Source organism: Coturnix japonica, chromosome 20 (genome assembly GCF_001577835.2).
Source record: "Coturnix japonica isolate 7356 chromosome 20, Coturnix japonica 2.1, whole genome shotgun sequence".
In the NCBI taxonomy this organism is placed as follows: Eukaryota; Metazoa; Chordata; class Aves; order Galliformes; family Phasianidae; genus Coturnix; species Coturnix japonica.
The window spans coordinates 6,910,680-6,930,243 of NC_029535.1; the positions used below are offsets into that span (position 1 = coordinate 6,910,680).

General features: G+C 45.2%; 2 protein-coding genes across 2 annotated transcripts; one reads left to right on the forward strand and one right to left on the reverse strand.

Annotated features, from left to right (window-relative positions):
* Positions 1-442: 442 nt before the first annotated feature.
* On the reverse strand, positions 443-5,274 carry PSMA7 (proteasome 20S subunit alpha 7). The gene is made up of 7 exons (XM_015881592.2): positions 5,022-5,274; positions 3,528-3,654; positions 2,407-2,531; positions 1,949-2,071; positions 1,489-1,608; positions 938-1,000; positions 443-683 (listed from the first exon to the last, which is right to left on the reverse strand). The coding sequence occupies exons 1-7, from the start codon at positions 5,115-5,117 to the stop codon at positions 591-593; spliced, it is 747 nt and encodes a 248-aa protein (XP_015737078.1). The 5' UTR covers positions 5,118-5,274; the 3' UTR covers positions 443-590.
* A 302-nt stretch (positions 5,275-5,576) lies between these two features.
* On the forward strand, positions 5,577-19,522 carry SS18L1 (SS18L1 subunit of BAF chromatin remodeling complex). Its single transcript, XM_015881590.2, has 11 exons — positions 5,577-5,767; positions 7,353-7,429; positions 8,549-8,633; positions 9,413-9,557; positions 12,677-12,874; positions 13,819-13,983; positions 14,933-15,034; positions 15,434-15,526; positions 16,345-16,464; positions 17,253-17,380; positions 17,582-19,522. Exons 1-11 carry the CDS (start codon positions 5,699-5,701, stop codon positions 17,606-17,608), a joined length of 1,209 nt encoding a protein of 402 aa, XP_015737076.1. The 5' UTR covers positions 5,577-5,698; the 3' UTR covers positions 17,609-19,522.
* The last annotated feature ends 42 nt before the right edge of the window (positions 19,523-19,564 follow it).

A 19,564-nucleotide genomic window follows, 5' to 3' on the forward strand; every position in this document is an offset into this window, starting at 1 on the left:
CCCCCCTGGAGGGCGATCACAGCACTGCTTTATTCTCCTCAACCAGATGAACTGTGCAATGACCTGCAGGCACTATCCACGCACCTCCTGTCACTTATGACCTGACTTCCAAACATTCTCATGCTCGTTTCCCCAACCATTACAGCCCCAAATCCCTGTGCTATAAGACTCACCACAACCTGGGACAGTGTTTTACAGCTGGCCTCTCATTTACATTGGAAAACAGCGCTAAGGGACAGAGAAAGCATAATGCATTAGAAGCAGTTATTATTGCTTATCACCACTTCAACAACAAGCAAATAAGTGACAACTGAGATTCGTTCACTAAGAAAGGAGCCAGGAAGAAAAACGCCACCAATCCTCATCCTTTAATGGGTCACTGCTGCTCTGCTGTAGCTGACCAAGTAATCTTTAGTGATTAAAAGATCAGGAACACACAAGCTCTAAAATAAGAGCTTAAAAAAAAATCAATAGGTTTTATTGTAGGTCTCCAGAAGGGCACAGTATGAATGAACGGAATGCCTACATCCTGTCTATACAGAACAACCCATTGCTTCAGTTAAAAAGAAGCAGGTGCTGGATTTGGTTCATCATGATGTTTTCTTCTGTTTTTTCTTTTCGTTTTCTTCCTTTTCTTTCTCAATCTCAGCCACGTATTTCTCAATTTCTTCAGGGCTCAGAATCTAAAGGAAGGGAAACAGGGACCTTTAAGATGTCACTTAAGGGACTTTTATCACACTTAAGTAGCTCTGCCATGGAAGGAAGGCAGAGCAGAGACACAGATACAGTGTGCAGACACAACATTCCTTGGCCGCTACTATTAAACAAGTATTTGGTGGTGTAGAATGTGAGATGAAGGAGTGAAGTTGGGGGTGACGCACAACAGCTCTATCAGAGAAATGGGCAACCAAGGGAGAAAAGCCAAAGCGGCCTTTACCTTCAGGGGCTGATCTCTTCTCATAACAGCCAGCTCGATGTTCTTCCCCCCAGACTGCACAACCTGAGCAGAAATTAACAGCGATTAGGAGCGGATCCATTAAACAGTGTTAATGCCTCTTACAGATCCATCAAGAAAAACAGCTGTAGAAGAGTATTTCCTCCTTAGCTCTAAGCTCTGTCCCAGCAGTAGGGTAACCCCCAAAAGGAGCTATTCCTTTTGGCATCAATGCATCCTATTGAGGCTTAAAGCCACCGTATTTCCACCATTTGAGTTTTGATTTAATCTTTCCTCATCTTAAATTTCAACACAAAGACAACACGTCCTGCATATGGAGTTTAGTTTACTCAAATTAACTGCAAGAGCTGAAGTTTTTTCCCTTCCCTCGAGGACTGCAGTCCATGTAAGTTACAGGCAGTTTCCTGAACCTTTCCATAGATCCCTTTGTATCGCTGTCCTGCTGCGTGGATGAAGATTTAATGTACCCACAATTAAGAAGCTGATCCCAACACAAGGTGAAGAGCAACACGAAGCTCCTGAAGGAGACTCACCTCCAGAAGAGCCTTGATGACAAGCTTAATAGTCAGATCGTCTGTTTCAATGGCTTCATCAGTGTAGTTTTTCTCCAGGAATTCACGTACAGATTTAGCTCCTCTGCCAATGGCGTTAGCCTGGAATGGATGGGGGTGGGAAGAAGCTTGGAATTAGCATGAAACATGAGCTGTACAGTGAGATGATCTCACTTTGATGATCTGAAAGCCTCCTGTGGTCACCATGTGCTGTTCAGAAAGACTGAACACATCACTTCCCCCACTGCACAAGCAGTCAGCTGTCAGGTACCTGCATGTACTTGGAAAACAAGGTAATGTTTCCCAAGTAGAGTGTAACTACAGATGGCCATTGCAAGTAGATGGATTTTTTTTCATCTCTTTCTACATCAATCCCTCTGTAAAGGAGATGGTAACTCTTCAATATCTCATGACACCTCCAGAAGAGACAGAAGCAGCTCACCTTCCAGGCATGGTACGTGCCAGAGGGATCAGTCTGGTACAGCCGGGGGGTTCCATCAAAGTCAAATCCCACGATCAGAGCAGAGATACCAAAAGGTCTGCGACCATTGCTCTGAGTGTATCTCTGTGCAGGAGGAACAGACATTCATCTCACAAGCAGTTCTACTGTTAGAGCAGAAGGCAGAAGTTCTATACGTTACAACCAGGAAAGGCAGCAGAAATACTTTGAGGAGGCTTTCTTACCCACCTACCTATTAAAGGCAGGATATCCTACCAAAGGCCATAAGCAAGTAGTGTTAACTCTACTTTTCATCCTCTTTTCCTACCATCCACACAAGTTTTCTGCACCGCTGTGGCTGTCAGAACAGACTCCCTTGGCTGCCAGGAGCTGCTGGCAGTGACTGGGTGTGTGCACTGCACAGCAGGACACACAGACAGAGGTTCCCACACACAACACACCTGCTTCAGGCTGGCGATGTAACGCGTGATGTACTCCACGGTGACCGGATCCTCCACGGTGAGTCTGTGGCTCTGACATTCCACACGAGCTCTGTTTATAACTATTCTGGCATCAGCTGTGAGCCCTGCAATGACAGCGGATTCACTGTGCTCACACTCGTGCTTCACACCATGAGCACAGGCAGCTCCCAAAGGCTCACGAGGTCAGTGCCAAAGGTGAGGGAAGGAAAGCACAGCAGAGGTCACTCTTAGGTTTGCTGAGTGAGGACATCATTTAAAAGGCAACAGAAATAAGCTAAAGCATCAGAATTACATACATTTTGTTTACGGACGTTATGATTGTCTATTAAATAACATGCAATTTTGAGCCAGGCCATCAGAACACCCCAGTGAGATTGAAAGCATTCCATCTAACTACAAATTAGCAACTCCAATTCTCACATACAGTGGTTGTATTCCTTTTTACAACACCTCTCTCTATAAATCAGTTTATCTGCACAGTAAATCACACCCAGCTGATAGAGACATGGCAGCATGACACCAGCTGGCTAAAATCTGTGTACGTTTCTTGCTGTACGCCTTGGCCATCAATGCCATTTCCAGCTGGGAGCCCCGTTTCCATTACAGAGCTCTTCTCTTCCTCAAGCTTGTGAATCCACCTGCACACACCACAACCCTGAGCTGGGGAAGCAAAGGCAAACTACATCCCCAACATCAGCATTTCTGCCTGCTCACATCACATCTCCACTTAAAGCATTATTAATTCTGATACAAAGCCTGCAGTGCTTACAGACAGGAGATATCTGCTGTATATATCTAGTATATGAGCTCACATCTATTTTTAAATGCTACATTTCTATATCTGCATCAATCACGTTCCTTCCCAGTCTTCACATTAAACTCAGTGGACCTTCTGAACTCCAACCAATACTTCATCCTCATTCAATCACTGCTTCTCCCTTATGGACATATCGACACCTATCTGTAAAAGTGGAAGTAACTGGAAACATGCTCCTTCCCCACAGTCCTCGCTCAGTTACACACACCCTCTGAATCCATCCCCTCACCCAAAGGCAAACTAACCACCGTACCAACCCCCAAGCTCTGAAGGGATCCCGTACCTGCAAAAGCCATGCAGACGTTGTCATCCAGGGCGCAGATCTTCCGCACAGTTCTCTCATCCTGAAGCTTTGCCACAGATTTCTTCTCCACGCCGAGCACAACGATGTCCTTCCCTCTGACCCCAACCTGCAGCACGTTCAAAGGAAAGGAAAGAAACCCCAAACATCATCAACCTCAACCTGAAGTACTTTGTTTCCTATTGCCACAACCCGGGTGAGGACTGACGTAACAAATACATTCAGATCCCGAGTTCAGTTTCATCACCTGTTTTCACCAGCTGAAATCTGTGTGACTCCTCGCAGACATTCCCATCCCTCCTCCCAACCATGTTCTCCAACACCAGCACTTCTCTGCAGCCACTTTAAAGCTGCCACACCAAACACAGGGTTGTTTCCTTACTGTATGTGATACTGCAGTGCCGGGGCTGCTGTGCCGTGCAGGTTCATCGGTACCACAACACCCGGCGGTACCGGGCCGGCTCAGCCCAGCGGCTCACAGCGATATGGGCCCAAATAGAATCACAGAGTCACAGAATTGTAGGGGTTGGAAGGGAGCTCTAGAGATCACTGAGTCCAACCCCCCTGCCAAAGCAGGCTCCCTACACCATGTCACACAGGTCGGCGTCCAGGCGGGTCTTAAGTATCTCCAGAGAAGGAGACTCCACCACCTCCCTGTGCAGCCTGTTCCAGTGCTCCGTCACCCTCACTGGAAAGTTCTTTCGCACATTCGTGCGGAACTTCCTATGCTGTACTTTCATCCCATTACCCCTAGTCCTGTCCCCACGCACTACTGAAAAGAGACCAGACTCACCACTATGGCTCCCACACCTCAGGTATTTATAAACCTGGATCAAGTCCCCTCTCAGCCTTCTTTTCTCAAGGCTAAACAGACCCTGTTCCCTAAGTCTCTCCTCATAGGGAAGATGCTCCAGACCCTTCACCATCTTAGTGGCCCTCCGCTGGACTCTTTCCAAGAGATCCCTGTCTTCTTTGTACTGGGAAGCCCAGAACTGGACACAATATTCCAGATGAGGCCTCACCAGGGCAGAGTAGAGGGGGGGGGATCACCTCCTTTGACCTGCTGGACACGCTCTTTTTAATGCACCCCATTATGCCATTGGCTTTTTTGGCTACAAGGGCGCACTGCTGCTCATGGTCAATCTATCATCCACCAGGACGCCCAGGTTCCTCTCAGCAGCTCTTCCCCCAGCCTGTACAGCCGGAGCGAGAGCTGCTGCATTGGCCTCAAGGCTCGGGCCCGGGCAGCCGCCACATGGACACGGGGATCCCTCCATCTCTATCCATCTCTATCCATCTCTATCCATCCCTCCATCCCGATCTCTCTGTGCTCGCTCCATACACTCAGCCCCACCGACCAGCAGCAGCTCCTCTCCCCACACCGCTCCGTGCTCAGGCCCTTCCTTCCCCTCACGTCCTCTCCCTCCCGCCCCAGCCCCTCGGGATCCCCTCGCCTCCGTTCTCCCCTTCACTCACCGCAGTCGATCCCTTCTTCACCGCCTCCTGTGCGTACTCCACCTGGAACAGGTGCCCGTCCGGAGAGAACACGGTGATGGCCCGGTCGTAGCTCATGGCTGCCGGCCGCGCCGCCTCCCTCAAAACAGCACACTCATCCCCCGCCCGCTTCCGCACTACGCCGATTGCGCACCCTACGCCAACTCCGTACGCTGCAGCCGCCGAGCTCCATCCGCCGCTCCTTACGCCAGGAGCGGGCGTTGCGCAACGAGCGTAAGCTGCGCTAAGAGTAGATGGCGGCGGTTGTTACGCAGTTGGCGCAGCTGGCGGCGGCCGGCGGAGGGAGGGAGACGGCGCTCGGCTGCGACAGGAAACCGGGCGGCAGGGCCGGACCATGTGCGGGCAGCGGGGAGAGCTGCGGGCCAAGGGGCGGCCGGTTCTGCTCATATCCCGATAATCATCCCTCGGTTCCACCCGCTCCGACCCGCCGGGACCGGCCCCGTGTGCGGGGGGTTGTGTTCGGGTCCGGGTTATTCTGCCCGTTGCCGTGCGCCGGGCTCAGATCGTACCATGTGCGGCACCTCCCCTGCCCCAGCACTGCGGAGAATCGTGGGCCGGCAATAGCAGGAGATAATAACAATATTATTAGAGCACGGGACCCGTACATTAAAGACACGTAAAAAAAAATAAAGCCCACCATGTCGGTTGCCTTTGCTTCTGCTCGGCCGAGAGGCAAAGGGGAGGTGACCCAGCAAACTATCCAGAAGGTAACGGCATATCGGCATATCGGCATATCGGCATGCTTTGTACCGCGGGGTGGACGCGATGCTGGACGTGATTCCGTCCGCGATCCCGCAGCCGATGATGGAACGAGGCGGATTGAGGCAGAGAGGGAAAGTCGTGCATGGCCGGGAATGCGGAGATGGACGGCGAGAGAGAGACAGAGAGAGGTGGGGGAAGGAGGAGGTGGAACAAAGCGGAGATGAGCGGAGCTGCGGAGCCGGAGGGAACGGGATGGAATGAGCCGGGTGCTGCCGGTGGGAAAAAAGAGCCACAATAACGCGTTGGAAAATCGCAATAGCGTGTTGAATGTGTGATTACTGACGGTGTTTGGGGACGGTGAAATAAAATCCGATATGGCATTGGGAAGGGTTTTGTGTTTGGATGCCGGAGGGAGCAGCGCTCAGCGGTGTTTTTCGCCTGCTGTTACCGCTGCTGGTGATGTGTGTATTGGTGTATAATGACAAAGGTGGTGAAGATCTGCTCTGCGCTGAGCTCCGGTACCGCAGGGCTCCCGGTTGGGAAGTGCTCGTTTCCCATCCCGTTGGCTGGCACAGGCGCTGCGTGCACCTGCCGAACCTTCACCCCATCCCATCCCTCCCAGAAGGGAACTGTATCACGAAGCGGCTGGAGACTCAATAAAGTCCGTGCATGTTTCACTCTGAGCGCTATCTGTCATTTGTGCTGCCCGTCATCTCCTTCCCCACCACGGAGCCGTTTTGTCCGTGCGGTCCGTGCGGTGGCAGCGAGGTGCGGGTGATGATGGGCAGCGAGGCGGGGTTGATGTTTAACCCAGCAACGAGCGGATCGGCAAGAGGTGTTACAGCCAAACCGCTCATTCTCAGGTGCCAATAAATGACTTCAAGGGAGAACAGCTGGAGGATGGTACAGAGCAGGGATGGAGCTGCGTGTGAGCACGGGGAGTGTGACTGCGTTTGTTGCTGTGGGACTTCGGGGCTGGCAGTCGGTGTCTGTGGCTGCTGGCAGTGGTTCTGTTTGCAGAGCTGGTGGTGCTGAGCTGGGGATTTGCAGGCACAGACTGAATGGATGTTCTGGTTCGGTGTAATGGAGCGGTCAGATCAGGCACTGATGCTGGGCTCGTTACAGATTCCCACTAAAGCAAATTATTTAGACTGTTGTGATGCCATTGGAAAACAAGAGCGTTGTTATTCGTGTTTGTAATAGAAAAGCAGCTCGTTTTTATTCATTAACTCAATAATCTTTGCAAGCTTTAATTATTCCAGCACTGCCGACCATCGGGAGATCACTGATGTGTTGGAAGTCAGAGCTTTGGCCGCACAGCAGTGATGGCGCTGCTTTGAAATGCTCATCAAATAGCGATTGTAGGGCAGTGAGCTGCTGTTTCTTGTGGGTGGTGGAGATCAGAAGTCGGGGCCGCCTGCATCCCAGCAGGTCAAGGACCTGTGCTGTGCTATGCAGGTACCTGGTCGTATCCCAAAGCAAAGTGCCCAGAACTCCATCATTGGCTACAGGGAGCAGATGTGGAGTATGACACAAACACGGGTCTGTAATGTGATTCTCACGTGTTCTGATCGTGTTTCTTTTATGCAGATGTTAGATGAAAATCACCACCTAATACAATGTATTATGGATTATCAGAGCAAGGGGAAAACTGCAGAATGCACTCAGTGAGTATGATGAGTTTCGGGCTGTGTTTTTTGGTGTGCTTTTTCTCTAGGGCTGTACTATGAGCAGTGCTGTCAGTGAGGAAATGCTTGGACTGATTCATTAGATTGGCCTCTATTACAAAATATATCTTGTTCTTGGGATGGAGGGTTGGGTTTTTCCCCCCCAAGAGTGTTTGAGAATTTAGTATTTAGAATATATTTAACAGATTATTTATTAAGTTTGGAGAGTCATGACAATGTCTTCACCTCCTGCTTGGAACTTAAAGCCACTGAAGATTTCGAGCAATGAGGATCACAGAACGTATCTGCAAGGCAGGCAGTGCTGTGTGTCTGTGTGCCTTTGGGAGGAGACACCACGTCCCATGATTTTGCATTCATTTCACAACCTTGGCTTCATATTTGCCATTTTACTACTTCCCACACGTTTTTCCCTGATCAGAAGGAAAAAAAACATGTTAAAAAAGATTTTCTCTTACTTTCTTCTCACACTCCCCAGGTTTGACTCTTCACTTTGCACAGTGGTACATCTGTAGTTTGCTTTTGGATGCCCCCCTGTTCTTCTGTATGAACTTTTCCAGTTCATGGAGAACTGTGAAGAAGCAGAGATGCTTCAGGTGCTGCTGACTTGAGTAAACACTCCAGTTAAAGCACTCTTGAACAAATCTTGTTCTTCTCAGCTTGTTGACAGGGCAAACAGCTTTTGGGTTATGGAATGGCATTGCAAATAGGACCATGGTTAGACAGAGGAAGAATCTATGGCTGGTTGTTCAGGCTGCTGACCCCATGTCAGTTCTCAAGCCTGAGCTCCCACTGCACAGCGCGCTCCATGTGCTTGCAAAGCAGTGTGTGTTTTACCTCCTGCTTCTCACGTGTTTACCTGTTGGTCAAAGGAGTGTTGAACACGCTGTTGAAAAGCACAGCAGCACAGATATAGGTCAGGATGGTCACTGTTTACAGCACAGATATAGGTCAGGATGGTCACTGTTTTCTTTGACAGACATAAAGGGGGATCATGTAATGTAATGAACTGTTTGAGCATAGCAAAAAAAGAAAGGAAAGAAATTGGAATGTTCTGTGTTGTTAAACCTTTCCAAATAAGCTTTACTCCTTATTCTGTAGATACCAACAAATCTTGCACAGAAACCTCGTTTACTTGGCAACAATAGCAGATTCTAACCAGAATATGCAGTCCTTGCTTCCTGCTGTAAGTACCGATGCTACCACCATGTATATTTACTGTGCCAGAGGGAAACGTGCTTTGATGCAGACACTGATCAGTGTCAGTAAACCTTTTTTTTTGGCTGGTGGTTGTGCAGACCAGCAACCACATGAAAAGCTACTTTTCCTGTGTTTCAAATGCGTTCTTTGGGATATTTGTGTTAATATCTGTCTCTGTGGCCTAATTTCTAAATACTGGAAATGCTGCAGTGTTACATATCTGAGCAGGATCCATTTGGTCCAGATTCATTCTTCTTTGCCTGTTCTTACTGTAAAAGTCACTCTTTTGTATCAGAATTTTCCTTCAGTATTTGGGCATTGGCTTGCTTTTAAAAACCGAGTTATTGCTGAACGGGTTGATTTTAGAAGTATCCAACATAACACGAAATGCACAATAGCTTTATGCTTGGCAAAGGCCAATTTGTCACCACTCTGCTGTATGGTGTTTGCAAAGGCATTTCCCCACAGCAGTTACTTTCAGTCTGGTCCAAATGAAATTCATCTAAGTACAGCAGAACGGGCACAGAAGCCGATCTCTGTTAGAAGCACAGCTTGGAGACCTCTGCTGTGCTGCCTGCTGGCTTCCCCGTGTCACGCTGAGTGTCATTCACACACGCTAGTCAAATGGGAGCAGGTTTGCTCAGAAAGCGAGGGAAGCACACGCACTTGAGGCAGTTTTTAGTCACGCTTGGGCTAATTTGAGGGTGATTATTTTTCTAAATAAAACCTAACACAAAATTTGCTTCTCCTCCTTGTTGTTTGCAGCCACCAACGCAAAACATAAACTTGGGCCCGGGAGGAATGACTCAGAGCGCATCCAACCAATCTCTTCATTCACAGAGCAATCTCAGTGATGCAATCGGGACGGGCCTTCCTCCTTCCTCCCTCATGCAGAGTCAGATTAGCAATGGTGAGCCTTGGTCCCCTTTGTGCTGCTTTGCTGTTGCTTGGCAACAAAATCATTAATGCAGAAAATACTTACGGAGCTGTAAAAGATCTCACTCACCTTTCAGGCAGATGGGGATTTCTGGGACGTGCTGGAATCATCACAAAATGGCTCCAGTCTGTAACGCTGTTGGGTTCTGCCAGGCCTCCAGCCTGCTTAGTAATTCGATGGGAGAAATTAAAAACAGTTATAAAATGTCTAATGAGAATCACCAAGTAAAGACGCCTCCAAGTCTCTAGTTACAAAATGATCTATTGCAGCACTTTGCTCTTGAAGATGGTGGGGCTGGCTGGGGTAAAATGGGATCGGTTGCATGACTAACTGTACAACCAAGCCTTTAGATTGCAGAGCTCTTCTAGGCTAGATGGCTTTTTGGAAGACAAAATGGTGTTACATCAGCCTTTGTCTTCTACAGAAGCTTTCAGGGATTGTACTACGCAGCCAAAGAGTTTGCACAGACATTTTATATGGCTAAGATAAATACACACACATTTATCTATTGGTTTCTTTGGTTCTCGCAACTAAAAAGAAGCTGTGATTTTTGTTGTTGTTGTTGTTGACGTTGTATTAATAGTCCATAGTATGAATCATCCATTTACTTATTTTGTACTTCAAGGTTACTTTGTCAGCTCTTGTTTATGTGGGTCTGTCCCAAAGTGAGAGAGACAAAAACAATGTCTATAAATAGAAGGAAGTGACTGTAAAATCACAGACCTTGGCAGGGGAGCCCAGGAGCAGATGCAAGCAATGAAATTACTTCTGAGTTTTTAGAGATCTATTTGTGGCCAAGCTGGTGGGACCTCTGGAACAAATGGAGGAGGTGCCTCCTTTGATACACTTCCAGCTGTAGAGAGGAATTCATCTGTGCCACCTTTCAGAAAGATTTATTAAGTAGTATTACAGTACATCAGTCCCTAACCCAGTGCTAAGTGGACAGCTTACTCTTTGTCCAGATGTTTTGACCAAGGCTCTGCACCTGCATAGTACCAGCTTGTTATGAAAGTACTGGTCCACTGGAGGCTGGTCTGAAGGCAGAGCTGCTCTCCAAAAGGAAGGTGTGACTGTGAATGCACTAGCCTGCCTCTCTTGGCGTGCTGTGAGTAGCCCAGGGAACAGCAGCAGTGATGGCACCTTAAGCTATACGACATCCAACCCTCAGCAGGTACAGCATTGTTAAAGGGGGAAGGGCAGGGAAAGACCTAAGACTAGTACATGTTATCCCTTATTGTCCTCACACTGGCCTTTAGAGGAATCACCTGTGCAGCAGTCACTAGGTGATACCTTAAATGCATGATAATTACCAGCAGTGGCCATTAGGTCAATAACTAATGATAACTAATGGTAATTCTGCCTGTGGGGACAGGTTAAAACCGACTGACGTACTTGTTTCAAGTAACCCAACAGCCAGTCGGTAATTCTTCATGCCACAGCCCTGCAGGCAGAGCCTGTACATTCAGACATAGGTAGGGAAGCTCAGCTCCAAACCAACTGGGGAATCCTCGCTGTTCAGAAGTCATGAATGAGGCCTTTCAAGGACAAAACTCAGCTCCCTTAGATCCACAGGAGTATGAAAGAGGTTCAGTGCTTTGTATTTGCCTTATTGTTCCAGTATTTTTATTTAAACACTTTTGGTCACGCTTTTGTATTTTCCTTTACAATCATGAATTGGCCAAAGTTTTTTGTTGATGTTGGTTTCTTTGGGGGAGTACTTTAAAGAAAGCCCGGATTCTCACATTTTCCCATGCTAATAGGGCAAGATTTACCAACAGATGCTTTACTGCGAGCCCGGGCTCTTTCACTCAGTGCCTGCAGATGCCATTCAAACAGCACATGGTTTTGTGCTGCACGAAAACAAGCATCAGCTTTAGAAGATACAGAGAACTCAGGGAGCACAGAGCTCTGTCGCAGCGTGTCCCTCTGGTTCTGCAGATTTCAGTAGGAATAGCTCAGTTTCTTTGCTATTAGAAATGCTGCTTCTCTCCATGAGAGGAAAATATAATAACCAACAGCAAATTCTCTGTTTCTGATGACTATAAATATCATTAGGAGCAGTTAATGAGGTTTGCAGTAAGAGAATTAAACATTTTTTTCAGAGGCTGTAGATAGGCTTAATAACCAAATTGAAATATCACCATTGGAATATAATTCTGTCTCTTCTAGGGATCCTGCTTGTCTTCCATTCTATCTAAATTAATTTGGTAGGCAACAACACACAGCTGAACTTAGATAGCCAGCTTCCCAAAACTCACCCGTAAAAGTACTTAAAACAACTAACAACAAACATCAGGAGCAAATTTTACCTAATTTTTGTTATCCAACAACAAGAGAATTTAAGAAAGGAAAAAGGAAGCAGCGCAGTGCAGGGGAAGCAGAATGGTGCTCACTGGGGTACAACTGGAGCAGCCCAGTGGTTATGGACAGTGATACTGGTTACAAGGTGCTGTAACAGCAGTGGTTATGATGGAGACTTGGAAAATATGCCTTCAGAAAGGCTGAGGTGGTTTCAATCAGACTTCCAGAGATGGAAAGATAAGCTTGTCCTCCCGGTCCGATGAGGGGGGCCCTGATGCTTCTTAAGCCTGAGTGAGAAGTGCAGTTGGTTGGAGGGGAAATGAATGAATGAATGCAGATGTGCAGAGTTTATCAGCCACTATTGTGCCTTCCCATTGTCACCGTCTGTGTGAATGGGGTTAACAGCAGAACGGAGGAAGGAAGGAATTTCTGAAGGCTGGGATGTTTCCAGTCTGTGCATTTTCTGCAGTATCTGGCACTGCTGGCATTTGTGTGTTTTGCTGCTTGCAAGATCTGTGGAAGCCCAGGATGAGCTGCTTATAGGGCACAGCTGCTGAGTCTTTCCTTGTCTGCAGTTCTGTACAGCTCCATTTGGCAGGCAGGAATAGAAGCACCGCTCTAACTTTGCAGGAAGCAGTTTTGTCTGTCAATAACTGAGAATTCTAATGATGAGGATTTTTTGGTTTTGTTTTGCCTTATTGTATTTTAGAAAGGCCGTGGGGGCTTTAATGCTCACTGTACATTGCTGATAATAGCACAGATCCTCTTGTTGCTCTCTTTAATTTTTCTAGGTCCCAATCACGTGCCTATGCAGCAGTCAGGCCAGAACACCATGCCCACAACATCTCTGAGTATGACTGTCAGCAGTCATGGAACCGGGCCTGGTTACAGCCATACAGTGCCTGCATCTCAGAACGTGCCAATGCAAGGCCAGGGGTCAATAGGCAATTATGTCTCTCGAACAAACATCAACATGCAGTCGAATCCAGGTAAATACCTCTTCCTCCTTCTGGGCCAACTTGACATTTCAGTGACCTCAGAGGTTTACCGCACATGATGAATGTGTTCTGTAGATGTTTTCTGTAGACAGGGGCAAACAAACACGCAAGAAGAAAAGCTTTAGGCTGGCTCTGAATGAAAGGTGTCCGGCTGCAGAACAGTTTAGGACTTGTTTGAACTGACGTTGACTTGTCGTGGTTAACAGGTGGAAAAGAGAGCTCCCTGATGGGCCCTGGCAGCAAATCTCCCAGCTGTGGGAGGGAATGGAAAGGCATCTTTATGCCGTGTGAAGGAGCCTGCCAGCCAGAGGATCAATCATTTATCATTGATACATTACTGCCATGTTTTTATGATTTTATAGCGATACTTAACACTGCTTGAAGGGCATAGAGAGAGATTAGCAGGCAGCTCTGAATTTGTCTCTTGACCTGTAAAAATAAGTATTGAATGGGCTGTCCAATGTTAGTTCTCAATGAAATATAGGGGGCAAATCAATCCTAGGATGTTGGTTTATTTAAATTGCGTAATCATTGGATATATAATGAGACGGAATTAGAAAAAAGATAATTGATTAGTGGACAAATACAGCGATGAATGAGTCAGGATAGAACTGGGGACAAATATCAGTTCTTATTTCTTTAACCGTACTCCAGTAATGATTGCATTCTTTGTAAATCAACTAGCAGTAATCAGAGTTAGTTGTGATGTCAAATTTGTGACCGAAACAAATGGCAAGAGCTGGCTGTGCAATAACATCTATGGTGGATTACAGTGAAGAGTTCAATGTATGTAGTAGGAAAACATCTCCCCCTGTGGAAAACTCACAGAATGGTCAGGATGTGATTTTAGTTGAACGCTTTAACATGCTTCCAAAGAGACTAGGGAGAGAACTGCCACATCCCTTTATAAAACAGATTCTCCATGTACGTTGTAGTCTCGATGATGCACCAGCAAGCAGCGACGTCACATTACAACTCGGCACAAGGAGGGAGCCAGCATTACCAGGGGCAGTCCTCCATTGCCATGATGAGTCAGAGCAACCAGGGCAACAGCATGATGGGTCAGCGACCAATGGGCCCCTACAGAGCTTCACAGCAAGGTGAGATCTCTGATTAGCTTATTGCTAATTAATCTGATTAGCTTATTGCTGGTGGTAGTATATTGCTTGGTGATATTCCATCCACCCTGTGGGGTAGGCAGGGCAAGAAGTCACTTTTATGCATGAGGAATCCCATATGGAAAGAAAAGAAATGTGAAATGCCGGATGTGCCATGACAGTCAGAAGAACTTGAATCTCTTTTCAAGTTTATTTAATTATTTCGGGTGTTTAGAAACAATTCTGTCTAAAAGAGACCGTGCAGCTCTAAAGAAAAGACGAACAGTTCGATGTACAGCTCACTGAAGGAACTGGAAACCTTCTCATTTCTTTTGAATGATATTGGATCAGCCGTAAAATGGCACAATTAACAAGGAACACATTTCTGCAAACAAGATAAAATGTGCCAGCAATTAATGGGGAAAATTAGGCCAAAGCAAGGAAAACAGCAGAAGAAAACCACCATGCTCTAACACCTCTATGGAAACAGTTCTAAGAGGTAACAAAGCTGTTAGACTGACTCTAATATAAACTGAACTTTGCTAAGAAACAAATTAATACACTAATTAAAATATATTTAATTCTAACTGTGTTCATGAGCATGGAATCCATTCCCGTGCTTTCTAATAGCTCAGATCAGTAGATGAAACGTTGCCATTCCTTTTGGTATTGCCGTACAAAAGAGCGGTTTTAGGACTTCCATTACTGACAGTAGCGTAATTTCCATTTCAACTCGCCTTGTGTTCTAAAAATACAAAATTGTTTCCTTTTGCCAGTGAGCAAAACTTCTTAGAAACTGCTCTGAGCATACACAGCCTGTTTCCTTATAGCATACACAGCCTGTTTGCTTATCAAGATGTAAATGCTGTCCTCCTAAAACAAAACCAATCAGCACGAACGTCTCTCAGTTGCCCATGGGCTCAGTGTGCTCTGTCTCATCTTTTCCTTGCAGGTTCCTCGCAGCAGTACATGGGTCAGGAGGAATATTACAGTGAACAGTACAGTCATGGCCAAGGCTCATCAGAACCCATGAATCAGCAGTATTATCCAGATGGTAATTCCTGTGTACTGTTGTCATGGCAAACACATTAAGATTTGTTTCCACTTTAAGCGCTGGAATGTTCTAATCCCCGTGTGGAAGCAGTGTACAGACACATACATGTCAGTGCACACTGCTATCAAACTGCTTCAGAGAGTGGATGCAGCCAAGTTTGCATTAATATGTACTAGTGATATCTTATAATATATACTAGTGATATCTTATAATATATACTAGTGATTTATCTGTAGGTGTGAACTTCCTTGCTACATACTCAACCTCTTGTCTTAGATTGGGTTATTTTCTCTTAGCCCCATATTTGTGCATTAGCAGCTTCATACTATATGTATTCAACAGCATGTATCTATAGTTATATTCACAGTGTATCTGATGAATCTTTGCTGTTTCTTACAGGACATGGTGATTATGCCTATCAGCAGTCATCCTACACTGAGCAGAGCTATGACAGGTCATTTGATGACTCTACACAACACTATTATGAAGGAGGTAGGAAAATATCAGTTATCTTTGAAACCCAAAGCTCTAACCCCCTAAAACAATAAGGAAACAGCGTGCTTATGGAGATGTAAAATATGACTTGCATTGCCTACATTACTAATCTGCTACTCAGCTATTATTTAAGTGTCCGGAAGACAAAATTTAGCTATTATAGCACTTTTATACCAACACCATGATCAGGTTGTGCATGCAGCATGTCAGTAACTGTATGGTGAGGTAGTTATGCTTGTGCAGCCTTATGGGATCACTGCTTATGTGCAGCCTTATGGGATCACTATTAGCTTATGCATAGCCTCATGTTCATTAACAAATTATCCTCAGGTGTAGCTGAACCAGATAGAATTCCGTTTTGTTTTGTTAGGATACTGCAAATGGAATTTCCACTGTAGTTGTTTCTAAAAATCAGTGACAACTAAATGTGTTGTCTTTCTGGGATGTATGAATAAACATCGTTATCTGGAACACAATATACTGGGAGGGCTTTTTGAGAAGCCAGCTGTTTACCCTGGCACCCTTATCTTTGTGGCTTTGCCTTTTTCTTCTGAACCACTTCAGCAGTAAAACCCCCTTTGGGGAGCAGGTTGCTTGTTCGCTGGTTTAATGATGCGTAGAAATAAGCAACTCCCTCCCATTCAGAAGAACTAGAAGTCACTAGAGAAATAAACTCATCGTGACTGGCGAAATGCAAACATGTGTTTCTGAAAAGAGCCTGTCCATGAGCTCCAGCCCAAGGCTCTGTACTGCAGAGGTACAGAGGAAGATCTGCTACAAGCATAACCACACTGTGTCCATTTTTCCCCCTTCAGGAAACTCTCAGTACAGCCAGCAGCAGGCAGGATACCAACAGGGAGCTGCACAACAGCAAACGTATTCCCAGCAGCAATACCCGAATCAACAAAGTTACCCAGGACAACAGCAAGGATATGGTAAAACTGCCACCGGTCAAGTATTTGCAGTACTTCATCTTGATGCCTCCATTCCTCACCTAAACTATGCTGTAAACTATCTTATTGATTAACCTTGGCCATCCATGTACTATAAACAATCAGACAGCATAGCATGAAAAGAGATTCTGGGCAGTGGCATCCATTAATGTAGCACTGCATTCCAAACTGTTATGTTAGCATCCCATTGCCTTCTCTCTTGATAACCTGAGAAAGTTATAAAGGACTTGTGTTGACTGGTAGGTGTCGGTAGAAGGTCACTGCATGGATTCTCATGCCTACTACACATCCAATAGTTTTGCAACTGACATAAAAAAACACTTCAGACGATCCAAACTGACATCAACAATCCAGAGAACCGTTATTCCTTTGCAATATCGTGCAAAGGTTTTAATTCCTTGGTGAGGAAAGAAGGTGAAAGAGAAAAGTGGAATTGATTTGAACATCGAGCTAACGCTGTCACAGGGCTTTGGAACCTTTCTGGTTGCTGGGGCAGGGCTCCTCACTGCCATCAAATCAGGTTTGAGCTGTTCATTGGTCCATTGCAGGCATCCTTGGTCACTGGAAGAAAGAAACCATTTCAGGTTAATCAGTACAAAAACAGGGGCTGGAGAAAATGAGGATACTCTAAATACTAGTTTCAAGGCAAGGGACTGCCTTGCAGTACATACTCGCTAACCTTATCTTACTCTCATGCTTTACATTCTGCTAACCATAGGAACTCCCTGTAGCAAATGGACTCCTATTAATAAATGTCTCTGTCTCCTCAGGTCCTGCACAAGGAGCATCTTCACAGTATTCCAGCTACCAACAGGGACAGGGGCAGCAATATGGGAGTTACAGAGCTTCTCAGACAGGGCCATCCGCTCAGCAGCAGAGGCCTTATGGCTATGAGCAGGTAAACTGTCTAAATCCCTGCTATAAAAAAGCAGAGTTAGCTGTTAGCTCTGCACATAAATCTATCTGGTATTTTGGTGCAGGCATATTGAGTGGATCTTTCAGAATTTATAAACCAGCAGCAAACTAACTCTGTTTATTCATCTCTGATATATTATTCTCCAATATTTATTTCTCTCTCTCTCTTTTTTTTCCCCCCTAGGGACAATATGGAAACTACCAGCAATAAAATAATACGATCCCGTGTCAGATTCATTTCAATAGTATTTCCATCTTTTGAACTGGATGTACCGGCAGTTTTGATTAATTGTAATATGTTGGTTACCCCTTAGCACAAAGCAGAGTCTGTATGTGAACAGTGTTCATTTCATGCTGGATATGAAGCAGTGCACTACTGGTAACAAGGCAATGCTTTAATGGTTTGATATTTGGTGCTGTGTATAGTACTGTATGTTGATACGACGCAGAAGTTTTTAATTCCCCCCCCCCCCTCCCACCCCATTCTTGATGTTTCTAAATAGTTTTAGGATCATTTGATCACGGTTGTGCCCCGTTCTGACAAAATGCCAGGTTATTCTGCATTCTAAGTAAATACGAAGCCATCAGTCATATCTCAGTCCAGGCAAGTGTCCTATGGTAGGTTATCAACCTTTTGTTAAACTAAATGCATTACAGGTTGCCTGCCAGCCTCTGAAATCCATGGCTCTTCACTTCTTAAGAATAAAGGAAAGATTATATTCCTTATGTGAAGACAGTTCCACGCTATAAAATCAACTGCAGTTTCTGAAGTACCTACTGGGCAAACTACCCGGCGTTTATCATTCAGGAATCTGCATAAGTCCATTATTTCTGCTGTAAAAGGTACAGAAAGATGATCGAAAGATATGATCAAGGAAACGTTAATCACTGGTGGCACCTTTTATGTATCCACGTAAAAGAAGGTATTTCTGTCATGGAAAGAAAAACAGAGATCTACAGTGTTGTCCTATCAGATGTCTGAATATTTATTTATTTATTTATTTATTTATTTAGTGGTGGCAGAAAAGCAACCAAATTCGGCTTTAAATGTGCAACAATATCATGCATATAGAGGGGGAATTGTTAATGGGATCAACCGGTGAGAGAATACCTACAGAGGGAGAGTCTAGAAATATGAACTGGGGATATGAAAGAGCCACTATGAGTTATTTCTACTCAGTTTTATATGTCCCTATAGGGTGTTGAATAAAGCACTTTTGAAGTGCTTCTGTAACTGATGGATGAAATAACACATCCAGATTTCCCTGGTGAAAGAGTAGGATGGTTGTAATCAGTTTTGAATAGGAGGTTAATTGGAAATGTATGCTGTAAATCTACCTTGTGCTGTAGGACTGTCGTTTGTTCAAACCGGTGTAATTTACAGCGTTTTGAGTTCTAGCACTTTGTGTTTTGAACAACCAGGAACCCAGTAAGACAAGAGATATCTCACTTCATCTATTCCTGTAGGGAGGAGTCTTTAAGTGGACAGTTTGCTATGGGATGTTGTCCAAGCACTGCCCTTGCAATGTTAATGCTTTCCATTACTGATGAAACACGATGTGTTTTCAGCCCGTCCTCATTTCATTCATCTTTCCTGCTGGTGTTTTCATACAAATAAGTACTCAAATATCAAGGAATGGAAAGGATGGAGGTTTTTTCTTTATGACATATCAATATCACAGGTAGCCAGAATGCAATATTGCTCTTGGCCAGCTTGGATGTACACCTTTCCCATGGCTTTTCAAAGAGCTGAAATACTTTGGAGATAATATGAACAACACTTGGAAGGAAGCAGCAACATCCCACCAACCCGAAATGTCTTACATTAAGAACTTCTTGAATGTTGTGTATATAATGTATTTGAAAGAGCACTTTGGAAATAGTTTGTACATTTATTTCCTAATTTATACATGATTTTGGTGTTAATATTTCTAACTGTTAATAACAAAAAAAACAAAAAAACAACGTTTATTTAATGTCTTGTCCATTTTTATGTATCGATGTGGAACACCGACGTGATGCCAGCAGCATTTTGACTTTTCTTTCATTCTAACTGTAACCATTACCTGTTTTGTAATACAGAATGCTTGGAAATTGTTTAGGTTAAACGTTATCTGAAAGAGAACCTGGTGGTGCTTTTCTTACTGCTCAGACTGAAGGGATCCCC

Bases quoted from the DNA above. Each gene is read 5' to 3' on its own strand.
- PSMA7 (XM_015881592.2), bottom strand. From the start codon at position 5,117: ATGAGCTACGACCGGGCCATCACCGTGTTCTCTCCGGACGGGCACCTG. The intron at 3,655-5,021 runs GTGAGTGAAGGG...AACGTGCTGCAG, and splicing joins TGAAGAAGGGATCGACTGCG to GTTGGGGTCAGAGGGAAGGA. The intron at 1,001-1,488 runs GTGAGTCTCCTT...ATTTCTGCTCAG, and splicing joins TCATCAAGGCTCTTCTGGAG to GTTGTGCAGTCTGGGGGGAA.
- SS18L1 (XM_015881590.2), top strand. From the start codon at position 5,699: ATGTCGGTTGCCTTTGCTTCTGCTCGGCCGAGAGGCAAAGGGGAGGTG. The intron at 5,768-7,352 runs GTAACGGCATAT...TCTTTTATGCAG, and splicing joins CCCAGCAAACTATCCAGAAG to ATGTTAGATGAAAATCACCA. The intron at 15,035-15,433 runs GTAATTCCTGTG...TGTTTCTTACAG, and splicing joins TCAGCAGTATTATCCAGATG to GACATGGTGATTATGCCTAT.